Raw genomic sequence first — 15,437 nt, 5'->3', positions numbered from 1 at the left:
AAAAATGCATTCATATTAGAAAGAGTAAAGAATAAAAATTCAAGAGTTACACTTATGTGCGCTACTACAAGATGTACTTGGAGGCTACATGCTAGTCCTAACTGGAATAAAGGCCATTTTCAGATCAAGACATACTGTTAAGAGCATACTTGTGCAAAAAACAACGAGAATTACGAAGCAACATCAACATGGATAGCTATTTCCTTTCTTCATCTGTTTAGGGCTAATACTCAACTGCCAATTGATGTCATTGCATCAGAACTGTTCAGAAGATATAGGATAACTTGCTGCAATCAAAGGCTATATTGGGCAAAAAACAAGGCATTAGAACTGTTGTGACAAGATCATAAAGCAAGCTACACCAAACTATTCAGGTATATGCATGTCATACTTTCTTCGAATCCTAGATCCATTGTATCATTAGATGAAGATTGATTAGGGGGTGGCGTGGATCCTTATTTTAGGAGATTCTTTGTGTTCTTTGACGCAAGCAGAAGGGGATTCTTTGGGGGTTGTAGGCAATTCATAGGCATTGATGGTTATTTCTAAAAGGACCTTATAAGGGAGTGTTGTTGTCTACAGTTAGTGTGGATGCCAATTATGACATTTACCCATTGGCCATATGTGTAGTAGAAAATGAAAACACAGAGTCTTGGGTGTATTTTATGGAGAAATTGTATGAACAAATAGGCTGCAATTATGAGGAAGGTTTGTATTTTATGAGTGACAGACAGAATGGGATACTGAATGCATTAGATAAGGTTTTTCCTCATGCTTTGAAAAGATACTGTTGCAGACACATTTATGCTAACTTCAAAGAAAAATTTCCTAGTGTTTTGCTTAAAAAACCATTCTGGCAAATGTATAAAAGTGCAAATGTTTATGATTTCAGGAGATATATGGTTAAGTTGAATAAAATCAGTCCCACTGGACATGATTGATTGATGCAAATACTAGTGGTTTGTTGGGCGAAGCATTGTTTCCCTGCCCATGCTAAAAGTAACCATGTCACTAATAACATGTCCGAGTCTTTCAACAACTGGATAAAAAATTATAGAGGCATGCCGATCCTCCGAATGCTTGAAGAAATTAGGAGGAAAATAATGACCTTCATTCACACGAGATAACAAGAAGTTCTCACTTGGTAGGATGAGTTGCCTCTAGTTGTGAGGAGGAGAGTTACAAGAGAAAAAGAGGCGGCTAGATCATTGACTGTGATATTTGGTCACAACCAGACATTTGAGGTCATGGAAGATGTGTCCAAGAGGACTGTTGTAGATTTGTTAGGAAAACATTGTGATTGCAATGAGTGGGACATATCAGGGCTACCTTGCAAACATGCAATTTGTTGCATTGATGCCATGAGATTCAACGTGAATGACTATGTCCACCCGTTGTTGAAGAAAACATCATTTCAGAACACTTATTCTCACCAATTATATCCAGTGCCTGATGAGAGTAAATGACCTCTACTTCTGCACAATAATCTTCAACCACTAATTATCAGTAGATCTGCTCGAGATGTGCTCAGTGGGGCCACAATAAGAGGGGTTGTAAGACACCTATGCAGTGTTTGAAGTTGAAGAAAACGGAACTAAAGCGAAATTCATCAAAGGTGAGTGATTACAATTTTGTTGTTTATTTTTATGCATTAATATTTACCCTTCAACTTATCAACCACTAATACTTATATATATATAGGGAAAAAGTTATTGCTCTGGTTCAAAGTATGTTGATGATGGCATTGCTTCAAGTGCTGCATCTACTGAAAACATGGTGTCAACTCAGTCCAGTGTCATTGGACATGGTATTATCTTAATAATCTAATTTATATTTTGTTTAAAATGATGAAATAATATATACATGAAAATTAGATAATCTTCTAATTATGTATATTTACAATTGAAGAACAAGTAACTGAAGAGTAACAAGTATGAAGTACAGTGCATTCAGCAGCATGTCAGTAGCACAAATGTCACATTTTTTGTAAAGATAGCAGCACCCGAACTAATCCCATACAATACATTCTTTTGAGGGATCTGATGATACAACACATTTTCAGTACGAGCAAGGCAATTGAGATGTCGTATCATCTTTTTCTACTCAATCATATGCACAAGATTGAGTTTTTGTATATTTTGTATATTTTGTATCTATGTGATACTAACATAGTGATAATGCCATGTATAAAGTATAACTCAGCTATCATGGTACACTGTTAGTGTAGTTATTATTTTTGTTCTTTTTGTGTATATGGGTGACTGCTAGATGTATAGGCTGATGAAATTCAGTCAAATTGTGATTGTGATCAATTGTAAGCTGAGGAAATGCACATGTGACTGTTATTTAAGTGATGGTGTCATTCTTGTTAGTGTTATTTTTCAATTCAATTAACTGATATTAATGTTTCGAGGTCTCGGCACAAATTAAAATATTGTTATTTGTGTTGCCAGTTGGGTGACAAACAACTTGATGGATTCGAATTTAGTTATTATTTCATTAGACAAGTAAAACATTGGTGGTTTGGTGGAGACTGGTATAGTCTGTTGCCGAGAGAAGTAAATTATGTTTTTGTAGTTTTTGATTTCACCTCCAGGCAAACATTCTATAATTTGGGGAGACAACATCTTGTCTCCCCAAATTACAAAAAACTTGTTTATGTAATTTCGAGCCAAACATTTTGTAATTTGGAGAGACAAGATGTTGTCTCCCCAAATTACAGAAAATTTGTTTCTGTAATTTCGAGCCAAGCATTCTGTAATTTGGGGAGACAAGATGTTGTCTCCTGTGCGACAATTGCTTGTCTGAAAAGTTCGAGCAACAATTGCTCGTCTCCCGATAGATAAATGTTGTCTCCCCAAATTACAAGATGTTTGCCTGGAAGTGAAATAAAAAACTACAAAAACATAATTTACTTCTCTCAGCAACAGACTATACCAGTCTCCACCAATAAGGGATTCAATTTTGCTAAAAAAAACCAAACCACCAATATTTGACACAAGCTACTATCAACCTATAACACAACACAGATTCTCACCAACCAACATCTCAATGAAATTACAAAAAGAAGGCAACTCTTGATTTTCACCAAGCAACAATCAACTCATTAACACAAGGTATCAAAACAGACATAATAACAATCTTAAATATATGAATGGAAGTTCGATCGACACAAGATTCAATAATTAATTGTAGCTTGAACATTACGTACATTGTAAACATTAACATAAATACCCCACAATTGCCGCTTCCGGGCTGTTGTTGAGGCACATCCTCAACGCTCACCAGTTTCCAGGGTTCTGCACTATGTAAGTTTGGTCGGATGTCGTAAAACCCAACAACTTCCGGCCATTGGGGAAAGATAAATTAAAGTGGCTTCAATAGCTTACCATACGTTTTGTCCTCGCGAAACTCCTTCATTGAGTCATAGATAGAGATCTGCTTGCGCCGAAAGTCTACCCGACCTACAATCCAATGGTTGTCTTCCAAATTAATTAGAATTAAAACTTGTAGATGGCCATAAGAAGTCTTATCCAATGTTAAGATATCATAAAATCTTGAAATTATTATTAACAGAACTATATTGAACCATGTAGGAACACACACCATATCAATGTCCGCAAACAGTTTTGATTTCATGTCTTTTCGGCCATCAATGTAGGTGTTGAGCCTGGTATAATCTAATAAATGTAGATCACAATCACCGTTATTCCACTGAGCCTTCAAAAAAACCTATTAAATTCATCGCAATCAAATATCTCAATGTTATATTTTAGTATAAGGTAGTAAATCGATGATTAGAACAGCAAGTCTCTTACCCAAAAAAAGGCATCCATATGCGTGCAACGTTGATACAAGGCATTTGGATATTGCTTCTGCTTTTCACTTATCAACCGGTAGTATTCATGGATATGCTGCACGTGGCAAATACATATGTCGAACAACCAACTTAATGTAATCATAAGTAAATTAAATAAAGATTAACAATAATTACCTCGTCACCTAGCCACCTCATTGAGTCTTTCCCCAACAATGTTCTATAAAATTGCATCGATTGACGGATCTAATGATCAACTGCAACGTTACCAGCAAGTCATTGCTCAAACTCATGAAATAGTGTCAGATCATCCAATCCTCTAAGTGGATTGATATCGACAATCATCCTTTCGTCAATCTCGCCATTCGTCGGCTCTGCGGTAGGGAGACTCTTAATGCCCCTTACTCGCTTGTAAGTGTGTAAGTATGGACTTCCAAGGACATTTGACGTCCTATATGGACGGCCAAATTTGCTAATGTTGGGATGTGCTTCCTTGAGGATTTGCGTGCTGTCATCGTTTAAGTCCCCATATAATCTATACAATGACATTGGGGTGTGCTCATATTGATCTCCAACATCGTTAGGGGCCTATCAACAATAAAAAACTGTTATTATCAAATATTGTAGTTACAATGTAGTCAACCAAAAGGAACAACTATTTAAATAGCTTACCGTGTAAGAGCTACTCATTGGGGTATTATTGTAAGAGCGATTGAATGAATTGCCGATATATGAATTAATAAATCTCGTAACAGATTTCGTAAATTGTCTCTTCTCTTGTCTAAACTCTCTCTGTTCTTTTCTAAATTGTCTCTGCTCCTTACACTCAGCTGGAGCTTCCGACAACATCGTATTCATCATTTCTTTCATGTCAATAATCGAACAATCAATCCTCTCTATTCGACAGATAACATCATCATGGGAAAGCTTTGCTCTTGTCTGTGACCATAGAAAAAAAAAACTTTATGTATAATTTATTAAATCCTACATTTTCGTGAAATAAATAGTTAAAATGTTGAAAATAGCATATAACCTCTACATCATGCGAGTCGTCGACTTTATATTTGTCGTGAACAGGTGGCTCAGCATCCGCTTCATATTCATCACCAACTGGTGTCTTATTTTTGTCCTCTTTGATGGGCAACACGCACATGTTGGGTTGATGCTGCAGCGAAAATAACGAAAATAAATTATACAACTTGCAACAGTTCGAGATTGGTAACATAACGTTATAACTAAGTTCAATAATTTTATTACATTATACACCCAATGTGGGATTCGTTTTGTGTAAGCTTGCACGCTTTTTCACAATAGCGAGTCCTTCTCGTGCGTGGTTAGATTGAGAGTTTGTTTAACAACTCCCTGTGCATAAAGAAATCGAAATTTCTTGTAAACCGAACTATCTATAATTTAATAAATCTTCGCAACCAATGTAACAATATATGTAATACTTACAATACGAGTCTTGTCGTTGAAAAACTTATACATCTCAGTAAAACATATTCTTATGGATGAAACACCTTCCCACTTCAATATACGCGGACTCTTCTTTTTGGTTTTGATGGCCCACTTTTCATTTAGAAACCCTTCACTTACTTCGAACAACCAAGCTTGTACCGAGTGAAAATATAAATTTTGGAACCAAAAAAACCCTAATGATTATAAAGTACAGAACAAAACAAGCATAACTTTTTGTCTTTTCAACGCATCTACACCCCAGGACAAAAGCCATAAATGTTGTACTTCACTTCTTTAATACTAAAATCCTTGAAAAGCTCTTATTTTTTATTCAGCGCGGTATCCAAACTGTCGTATACAGTTTGCCAAGAGGAACGACCCCATAGAAGACTTTTAAAGTACTCAAGATCATCGACTTCGTGTAGCAACTTTGAATTTGGTTTACGCTCATCTTTTCTACCATTAAGCACTCAATCTGCAAAATAATACAGCGCGATCTTTAGCGCATCAACATCGTCCATGTCATTAAAGTTCAAATCCTCAAATCTTGCGTCAAATTCTTTAAGGTTCGCTCCTAGATCACCATCAAAGTACAAATCACGTAACATGTGTTGTACCTCAACCTTTGCTTTTCCGTGTATGTCGTATACACCATACTTAAGTCCAGTAACTAAACACCACTCACCGATCGATAATCGTGCTAATTGGCCACAAAATTCAAACCACATCTAATCTTCATCATGCTTATCATGTACTACTTGCCTAAGTAATACGTTGTGCACAATTGCGCCACTGAAGACATAGGCATCCATCTTTGCGAACTGGCCAAAAACGTCTTTCTTGAATAATCTTAATTGTTGTCTTGTCAACTTCCTCTTGATGGTTTCCATGATATTTCCAAATTTAGAGGTATTTGTAATACGCCCGGGGAAATGTTCCGATGCCGGAATCTTCATCTTGCCTAGTTCCTTTCTTGGACCGGGTGGATTACGCTTAGACCACTGCTTCTTGGCCATTATATCTACAAATCCAATTTTTTATTCATTAATCAAAATCATAGCTCAAAATATTACAAATAAACACATAAACATCTTTCTACAATTTTGTATGACAAGCTTGTCACACTTCATGCGACAAATAAAAATACTACCATTAAAATCCATCACCTCATGTTCCTTTAGAAGAAACTTAAACCAAAAATTAAAAATAAATGGCCGCATGTCACGCGCGCAATGGGCACATAAAATGCGATGCGCGCGACAGCGCAACAAAGCTCGCGCAATGGTCGCTTGTCGCGTGTGCGATAGAACTCGTTGCGCGCACATTACTGCGCTCGTTGCGCGCGCGACGAGTGCTTGTTGTTGTGCAAATTTTATTAAACTCGTAAGTGCACGAATCTATTATAGAACAGATTAATGGTGACGAGTGTCGATCCCACGAGGAGGTAGATTTTAATTATATGTAGAATTAATTTTCTATAAGGGTAATTGGATTTATGGTAAAGATGATTTGGAATATCCTAATATTTGAATTGAAATGGCAGAATTAAATTAAAGTGGAAACTATAATAATTGTAGCGCTTGGGTATTTGGATCCATATCAACATGCACCATGGGCTAAATATTTCTTATTAGTGCCAATTAAATCATGAGGGGGGTATCCACACCTCATGAACCACACTCTAATCAATATGATGTTAAGGGCTTATCGTGCCAAATAATAATAACCTTGTATTAGAGAGTCGGTGAAACTAAGGCAATATTTAGACAAGATTAGTATTATTTGTCAACGAAAAGTCAAATCATCCACAAAAATTAGAGGGGAAGAAAAAGTAAATTTACCAAATAAAGCCCATGACATATGTTGAGACTTCACATTCAACCCAAGCTTGAAAGAAAATTAGCTACTCATAATTGAACTAAGGGCAAAATGGAAATTTATTAAAATACGTAGAAAATAATAGATGGAGAAGGAATTACAGAAAATGGAGTCCAAAAATGGATTCAGAGATATCAAATTAGGGGGGAGAGCCCCCTTTTTATAGATACATTGAGTAAATCATGACCATCGGATCAAAAATATTTCGGACGCTCAGGATTGCACCACGTCATCAGTCAACAGTACGCGGTTTGACCACGCGGTTTGAACAGTAATACGGTTTGACCCGGCTTGAACAGTGACGCGGTTTGGTTGAAAATAATCCTGTGTAACGCATGTATTGTACGCGAGATTTTTGGTCCACTGATATGCTGCCACGTCATCGATCAACAGTGCATAAGAATTTTAGTCCAACAAGATCGTGACACCTCATCAGTCAATGCCACATCATCGATTAATGCCACGTCATCGATCCGTCTATGTGAATAGTATCATGAACAGTAATGTAGACATTACCGTACATGTGAATAGTACTGTACGTGTGAACAGTGTCATTTTTTCTTTTATGCTCCTCCTAAGGTTTTCAACCGTCCTGAGTTCAAAAGTGATGTTCGTTTTGCCGTCTGATCTCTCGTTCATTGTGAAATAACTATGATACCCCTAAAATACTTAATTATAATACAACACACATAATTAAATGACAAGAAGTTTAAATACATAAAAGTAAGGGTGTTAGTAAAACTTGAAGTGTAAAATGACGATTTTCTCTTTTATAAATATACATTTTCTAACATTCAACACTTGTTGCCCGCGCGACGAGTGCTTGTCACGCGTGCATTACTGCGCTCGTCGCGCGCACGTTTCAGTGCCCGTCGCACGCGCGTTTTAGCGCCCGTCGCGCACACGTTTCTGTGCCCCTCTCACGCTCAATGGGCCCTGTCACGTGCGTGATTTTGCAGAATTGGTAAATGTCGTTTTAAACCCTTTCTCACAGATTTGTCGTGCTACATGATGAGCTTACAAAATTTGTCTTCGCATTAATGTGCCATTCTACTTAATCTACTTAAAATTAGACAAACAAACCCTAATAGGCATTTTGTCGAACACCTCATATGCCATTTTTTACCTACCAATTTAATTAAACCGTTTTTTATATTTACACTACAATCAATCCTAATACTCATCTATAATCATTTATACACTCATCTATCATTAATCAATCTTACACTCATCTATCAATATCGTTTCATTTCATTTCGGTATAAATAAATATGGTTAAAAAAGTAAAAGAAAAATTATTTATATAAAAGGAAGGAAGAGATTGGTTCAATTCAACTTTTTAGTTTAAATATTGAGTACTTACAGTAGTAATTAGTTGAGAGAGCAAATGGGCATGAAAAAATGTTTATTCCTTTCCTGTAAAATTAAAAAAAAAACAAATATTAAAATCATATAAATTAACTGATTAATGGAGAATGGGGGGAAGCAAGTATTGTGTACTGTGTGAAGAATATATAGACGGAGGAGAGTCATAGTACCAAGAGCTGTAATGATTTTTGGAAAATGCGGCCAAAATGGGGAGAGCAATCTATTTTTGCTTTTTTGTGTCATAATATTTATTTATTTATATATGAAATACAAAAACAATATTTTATTACTTTATATTATACATTAAAAACAACAATATATGTGTATTTTACTTAATTGCTCTTGTCTCTACATGTTTTTTAAAAGATAATGGAGTGAGGAAAAAGCCTTTCCAGAGAGAGAAAGGTGATGGGGAAAGACGAGAGAGATTCATTCGTATTAAAGATAGACTTTCTCACAAAAAATTTTTTAAAAAAGCACATGAACATGAAAATGAACATGGTGATTTTTTTTTATGTTAAAATGAGAAACAAAAGGAGTTTGCAATATAAGCATAGCTAAGATTACCAGTAACTAGGGAGAAATATTGCGGCCAAAATGGCGGAGGTAGAGCCACGTGCTGCCGGAGATCAACTTGCTGTCAAAAGCCCATCCACCCACCGTCGATTGTTGCCGGAAAAGTCAAGACCTAGGTTGAATTTGGAGAGAAGATGAGGTAAATGTATGGTACCCTATTTTTGTCTATAAACACACTCATTGGTAAAAGCACCCGTATGAAGTTGTTGGCGCAAAATCTTGGGCTTGGTTTAAGTGGCTTGGATATTTTAATAATTTTATAAGTCAACTAATGGTCAAACCGTATGTATACTAACGGCAGGAGAGCTAAGTGAGAATACAATCAAACTCGCCATCTAAGTGTAATTATATCAAACTTCAGAGGAAGTTTCTGAAAATAGCCCTATTTTAAGTTCTCGTTTTCTCAATCGAAATTGTCTAGATAAGTTGTCTTGGAGGCAGGCCCATTATTGAACCTAAATGTATGCCCAATTGTAACCATCCTGGAAACCCAACTGACGAAGGTGCCCTTTTGAATCGGTATCTTTCATAGAAAAATATTTTCAATTTAACTGTCAAACCGAAATCTACGCAGGAGCATTAAGTATTAATTTCAAAAACTAGTCCCACTAATATACGAAAAGAAATTTACCTTTATCAAAGGGTGAAAGTGAACTATATATAAATTCAAATTTATGCCCTCAACATGAATACGGAATACCAGTGAGCAAATGACAAATAATTGTCTACCTTAGATCGATTTTAAAAAACATTGCAATTACACCCACCAAAATTCTAGAAATAAACGTTGGCATTTTATGGTTCTCAAAATATTCATTTGATGAATTGATAGGACCATTTGCTTGAAAATTCTCTTGGTTTGGTCAACTGCTCCGCATCGTGATGAGTAATATCACCTAGAATGCTAGTATTTTTTTTTTATATTTTTTGCTATGTTGACCATAAAAATATATATATATCTATTATTTCAATTGATAATATTATTTTTTTTTACAATAATTGATAACATTATTGCACTTTCTTTTTTTCCTGAAGTAGATAGCATTATTACTCAAGATAAAAATATCAGAATTATTTATAATTTGAATTAAAAAAAAAAAACATTACTTCTACTTGGCTGCGTCCCATTGCCACAAAGGCATAATCGAATAACTGTAAAAACGACGAAAACTGATCACTGCAATTCCCGCGGGTAACACGTGTCAAACTCTCACTCGACCAGCTAACTAAAAGGTCGGTATTTTACATCGAAGTGCTCAACGCAATCATCTAGAGAGCTTGCTGGCTGTCTCATCCACACACCACACCCCAATGCAAAGGGGAGCAATAACGTATTAATGCTTAATTGTACGTACTTTCACATATTTTATGCCGTGAAGAAATTGGTCTGCCGTCTGTCTGAAGCTGAAAGGATCAAATTATTTAGGGGTTAGGGACCCATTTGTTAAAAATAGAACAAATATGCCCTTATTTGCAAAAACGCAAATCCCATAGCATTCCTAAAAACACGTGTATCCGCCGGTAGTATACCCTCGAACAGTCGTAACATTTAGAAGGAGAAACCAAAACGGAATCTTCAAATCATGGGAACCGAAGTAGAAGTGTCAGAGCCGTTGATTGAGAAGATCGCGGCCGTTAATGACGAGGAGGAGGAAGCGGATCAGCCGATTCCGGAATGGAAGGATCAGATAACGATCAGAGGGCTGGTGGCGAGCGCGATTATGGGGACGCTCTTCTGCATCATCACGCACAAGCTCAATCTGACGGTCGGAATTATTCCGTCGCTCAACGTTGCCGCGGGACTGTTAGGCTTCTTCCTCGTGAAGTCGTGGACGAGCTTCTTGTCGAAGCTAGGGTTTTCGATTAAGCCTTTTACGAGACAAGAGAACACCGTCATTCAAACTTGTGTGGTAGCTTGTTATGGCCTCGCTTTTAGCGGTAATGATTAGTCAATTAATATGTGTTTATTAATCAATTAATCATTTACCGGTGTTTGTACTTGCGTTTGATTCTCAAAAAAGTCATAAAAGGGGAGTCTTTGATTGGTGCTTCTTGAGATGGAGCTTTAAGATCGTATAGTGGAAAACGACTTTAGATGCTCTTGTAGAATTGTACCTCTTCAAACATTTTGGACAAAAAAGTACTTCTTAATGCACCCGCGAGTTTCTCTATCTGTTTACTCGTTGACCGATTCGAGGAATTGATTCTGTGGCTTACAAGCCGCAACTGCTGTGAAACAGAAGCTCAACTTGTGAAATAAAAGGCGATAGTTTTTGGTAAATAGGATTTTCAATTAATAATTTTAACAAAAATAGTAAAAATAATATGAGTTTTTCATCAAACAACTGAAGGGTAAAATCATTCTTAACTTCCAAGTTGCAGCCTCAAGTGTTAAACACGTTAGGGCTATGGCTCAATGGACCCTATGTCTTTTTGTTTGCATTTTATATTTTTGGTTATTGAACTTCTTGAGTTTGATGTGATTATGGATACGCAACTTCCATCAGGGGGATTCGGTTCATCTTTGCTTGCAATGGATGAAAGAACATATCAACTAATTGGTGCTGATTACCCTGGTAACCGGGCAGAAGATGTCAAGAACCCAGGGTTGGGTTGGATGATTGGTTTTGTAGTAGTTGTCAGTTTCCTTGGACTTTTCAGTCTTGTTCCACTCCGTAAGGTAGTTTCCACTGTCACTTTCATTATCAACACCGTTAGTGTTGCTAGTAGTGCTTACCATGGTAAAATGCTTTTATAAATGCTAAACATAAGTTTGGATTGAAGTGGAAGTCCAGTTTGTTAGCTGTTTGTATTCTGGAAGTCATACACTCAGTCATGCATACTTTTTCAATCATTTAATTATAATTATTTCCTGCTATGTTTGACTTAATCTAGTTTATTCTATTCTTTTCTTTGTTTATACCCATGATATTAGACTTGTTGGGTGAAAAGGATTTTTACCCTGGGAAATGTTGTAACTGATTTTAACTATTATAAGAAATTGAAATTGGATAAATTTTGGTATATTAGTACCGTTTAAACATGTTATTACAGTCTCAGCATGTTGATTCACCACCATGATTGGCCTTTTTATCCTCTTGGGTATTAACTTCTCATTCTTTTCATCGGTGTTGTATCAGGTTATGATCTTGGATTATAAACTTACATATCCCAGTGGAACAGCCACGGCAATGTTAATTAATAGCTTTCACACCAACACTGGAGCAGAGCTTGCCGGGTATTTGTTACTCACATGATGCTCTTCATTATTTTTTAGGTCGTGATATACTTCCAATTTATGTAAAACTATGGGGGATAGTTACTAAAATAGTTATGTCCGGCTGCAAGGATCATTGAATGACTTTGTAGGGTCCAGTTAAGAAGAATTTTTAATGTGTGTCACAATCCTTGCTTACAGGAAGTCCATGATATTTATCAATTTTCAAAAAGTAGTGCCCGCTAATTATTGATGGCTTCTTACTTTCCCCTTAGTTGTGTTTGTTATAGTCTTCGGTATGTTGTATGTTTATTGGAAAGTTGAAGCCTTCTCTCACCACCTACCGAACCTTAAAATAAAGAGAAAAATAAAATGATTGCTTTCTTCCTAATTACTACTCTTTTGTTATTTCAGGAAGCAAGTCAGGTGCCTTGGAAAATATTTGAGCATAAGTTTTTTCTGGAGCTGCTTTAAGTGGTTCTTCAGTGGTGTTGGGAATTCATGTGGATTTGATAATTTTCCGAGCTTTGGTTTGACTCTATTTAAAAACACGTAAGGATCTATTTGGTTTACTTTCCTCACACTTCTCTCTCTCTCTATATTTCATTTGTGCTATTATTGCATATTCATATTACCTTTGTTTGTTTCTTCTTTGTCCTATTTTGCTCAATTTTCACTCCATTATGTGATACAGTAGCAATGTGATCTAGCCTAAATGTCTATTTGTTTTCATATGGAATATCTGTACTCAGATATGGGTACCATATGAAGAAAAACTGTTCTTTAGTAAAATAAATAAGAGAGAGAGAGAGAGAGAGTATACCCATTACCTCAAGTGTTGTTTGTATTATCTTTCAAATATTCATTCTCTGGTGAATTAGTCAAAATTTGTGCATATCTTATCTATTTGGTGATGTCCTGGGATTCTAAATATTGTTGCTTTTTTTTAAATACAGGTTTTATTTTGACTTCAGTCCAACTTATGTTGGATGCGGTCTTATTTGCCCTCACATTGTCAACTGTTCAGTTCTTCTTGGGGCCATCATATCATGGGGTTTTCTTTGGCCCTTCATCTCCCAACATGCTGGTGACTGGTATCCAGCTGACCTTGGTAGCAATGATTTTAAAGGTCTTTATGGGTATAAGGTAAGGTGAATCAGACATTTTCATTGCCTCTAATCCAATTCTGTTACTGTTTATGTGTATTTTACTTTTTCCTAGGTTGCTTTTTCATTGTCTGTAAGCATTTACTCTGTTTTGGATCTCTCTATTTCTTGCACTTCTGCATTGGCAAAGCAGTCTCCTCTTGTTTGGCTGCTCTAAAGCTACTTTTTCTGCAATTGTTTTTTTTTTTTTTTGCAGGTATTCATAGCTATTTCCCTTATCCTTGGGGATGGTCTTTACAATCTGATAAAGATAATCACTATAACTGTTAAGGAAATGTGGAACAGAAGCACCAAAGATAGCAAACTTCCATTTGTCAATGACATTCAAGGTGGGGATACATGTTCCTTCGTTATCTGTGAAATCTTGATGAATCTGTGAATTTTGGTAGATAGTTCTGCTCACCATTTGCACCCAGTGTTTCAGCTTCTGACAGCCAGTTATAATTTTTTTTTTTCCCAAACAAAACTTCTGCCTGATTCAACCAATTTGATTGTTTAATTGTGTTAGATTTCTGTTGTTGATATTTGTTCAGAAGTTAAAACAGATAATCATTATGCTTGCATATGCTTTGGCAGATACTGAGACTTCCAAATTGCTTCTGGAGCAGAAAAAAAGAGAGATTGTGTTTCTAAAAGACGGGATACCTACCTGGTTTGCTGCTTCTGGATATGTGGGTCTGGCAGCTATATCAACAGCAACAATTCCCACCATCTTTCCACCTCTCAAGTGGTACTTAGTTCTCTGCTCATACCTTATTGCCCCAGCTCTAGCCTTCTGCAACTCTTATGGCACGGGACTTACAGACTGGAACTTGGCTTCAACTTATGGAAAGATTGGCCTTTTCATCATTGCATCTCTGGTTGGCACCGATGGTGGGGTTATTGCTGGGTTAGCAGCTTGTGGGGTTATGATGTCCATTGTCTCCACTGCAGCTGATCTTATGCAGGATTTTAAGACAGGATACCTCACTCTGTCATCAGCCAAGTCTATGTTTGTTAGCCAGTTGCTAGGAACAGCCATGGGTTGTGTCATAGCCCCACTCACATTCTGGATGTACTGGACTGCTTTTGACATTGGGTCACCTGATGGTCCGTACAAAGCACCATATGCTGTCATATTCAGAGAAATGGCCATTCTCGGCATCGAAGGATTTTCGGAGCTTCCCAAGCACTGCCTGGCCTTATGTTGTGGGTTTTTCGTGGCTGCTCTGGTTATAAATCTTCTAAGGGATGCAACTCCGACAAAAATCTCACAGTTCATTCCTGTTCCCATGGCAATGGCAGTCCCATTTTACATTGGAGCGTACTTTGCAATTGACATGTTTGTTGGGACGGTGATATTATTCATATGGGAGCTAGTCAATCGAAAGGATTCTGAGGATTATGCAGGGGCAGTTGCATCGGGTCTAATATGTGGGGATGGTATTTGGACAATACCATCTGCAATCCTCTCAATTTTCAGGGTCAATCCACCCGTTTGCATGTACTTTGGGCCTGCTGTCGGTAGCTGACCAGGGAAACTGGGAAACCCTTTAGGCCATGTTGTTGTACTTGTTCTATCAGTTTGTGTGAACTGGATTATTTATGTAAATATGTACGTTGTAGTGTATCTTGATGTGGAATTTCAGAACATCTATTCATTATCATACACGCGCAAGGCCTGTCCATGACGACAAGAATGAAGAACAGTTGTCAAGCCACATCAAGAATAGATGAACGCCTGTCCATGACGACAAGAATGAATAACAGTTGTCAAGCCACATTAAGAAGAGATGAACTTGGCTCAGATGAGTAGGATCGATATCTGCATATTTACATCATGGCTACACTATTAATTGATTGTTGCTGCAGATTGTGAATTAAGCATTGAAGGTTTGTTTAAACGGACCCAAACAAAATTTTTTGTGTCCCAAGATCAAGCTTGTTCTTTTACACGTGCCTACTTGCCCGATGCCCT

General features: G+C 36.8%; 1 protein-coding gene across 1 annotated transcript; it reads left to right on the top strand.

Moving 5' to 3' along the window:
* The first annotated feature begins 10,387 nt into the window (after positions 1-10,387).
* On the top strand, positions 10,388-15,126 carry LOC102617824 (probable metal-nicotianamine transporter YSL6). Its single transcript, XM_006470033.4, has 7 exons — positions 10,388-11,035; positions 11,605-11,777; positions 12,238-12,335; positions 12,729-12,866; positions 13,271-13,460; positions 13,677-13,809; positions 14,057-15,126. Exons 1-7 carry the CDS (start codon positions 10,681-10,683, stop codon positions 14,989-14,991), a joined length of 2,022 nt encoding a protein of 673 aa, XP_006470096.1. The 5' UTR covers positions 10,388-10,680; the 3' UTR covers positions 14,992-15,126.
* The last annotated feature ends 311 nt before the right edge of the window (positions 15,127-15,437 follow it).

The sequence above is a fragment of the Citrus sinensis genome, chromosome 2 (genome assembly GCF_022201045.2).
Source record: "Citrus sinensis cultivar Valencia sweet orange chromosome 2, DVS_A1.0, whole genome shotgun sequence".
NCBI lineage: Eukaryota > Viridiplantae > Streptophyta > Magnoliopsida > Sapindales > Rutaceae > Citrus > Citrus sinensis.
Note: the sequence above shows the minus strand (reverse complement) of the source record. Positions and strands in the feature narration are given on the sequence as shown.

Excerpts from the sequence above, each read along its gene's own strand:
- LOC102617824 (XM_006470033.4), top strand. The coding sequence starts at position 10,681 with ATGGGAACCGAAGTAGAAGTGTCAGAGCCGTTGATTGAGAAGATCGCG. Across the intron at positions 12,336-12,728 it reads ACTGGAGCAGAGCTTGCCGG|GAAGCAAGTCAGGTGCCTTG; the intron begins GTATTTGTTACT and ends TTGTTATTTCAG. Across the intron at positions 13,810-14,056 it reads ATTTGTCAATGACATTCAAG|ATACTGAGACTTCCAAATTG; the intron begins GTGGGGATACAT and ends ATGCTTTGGCAG.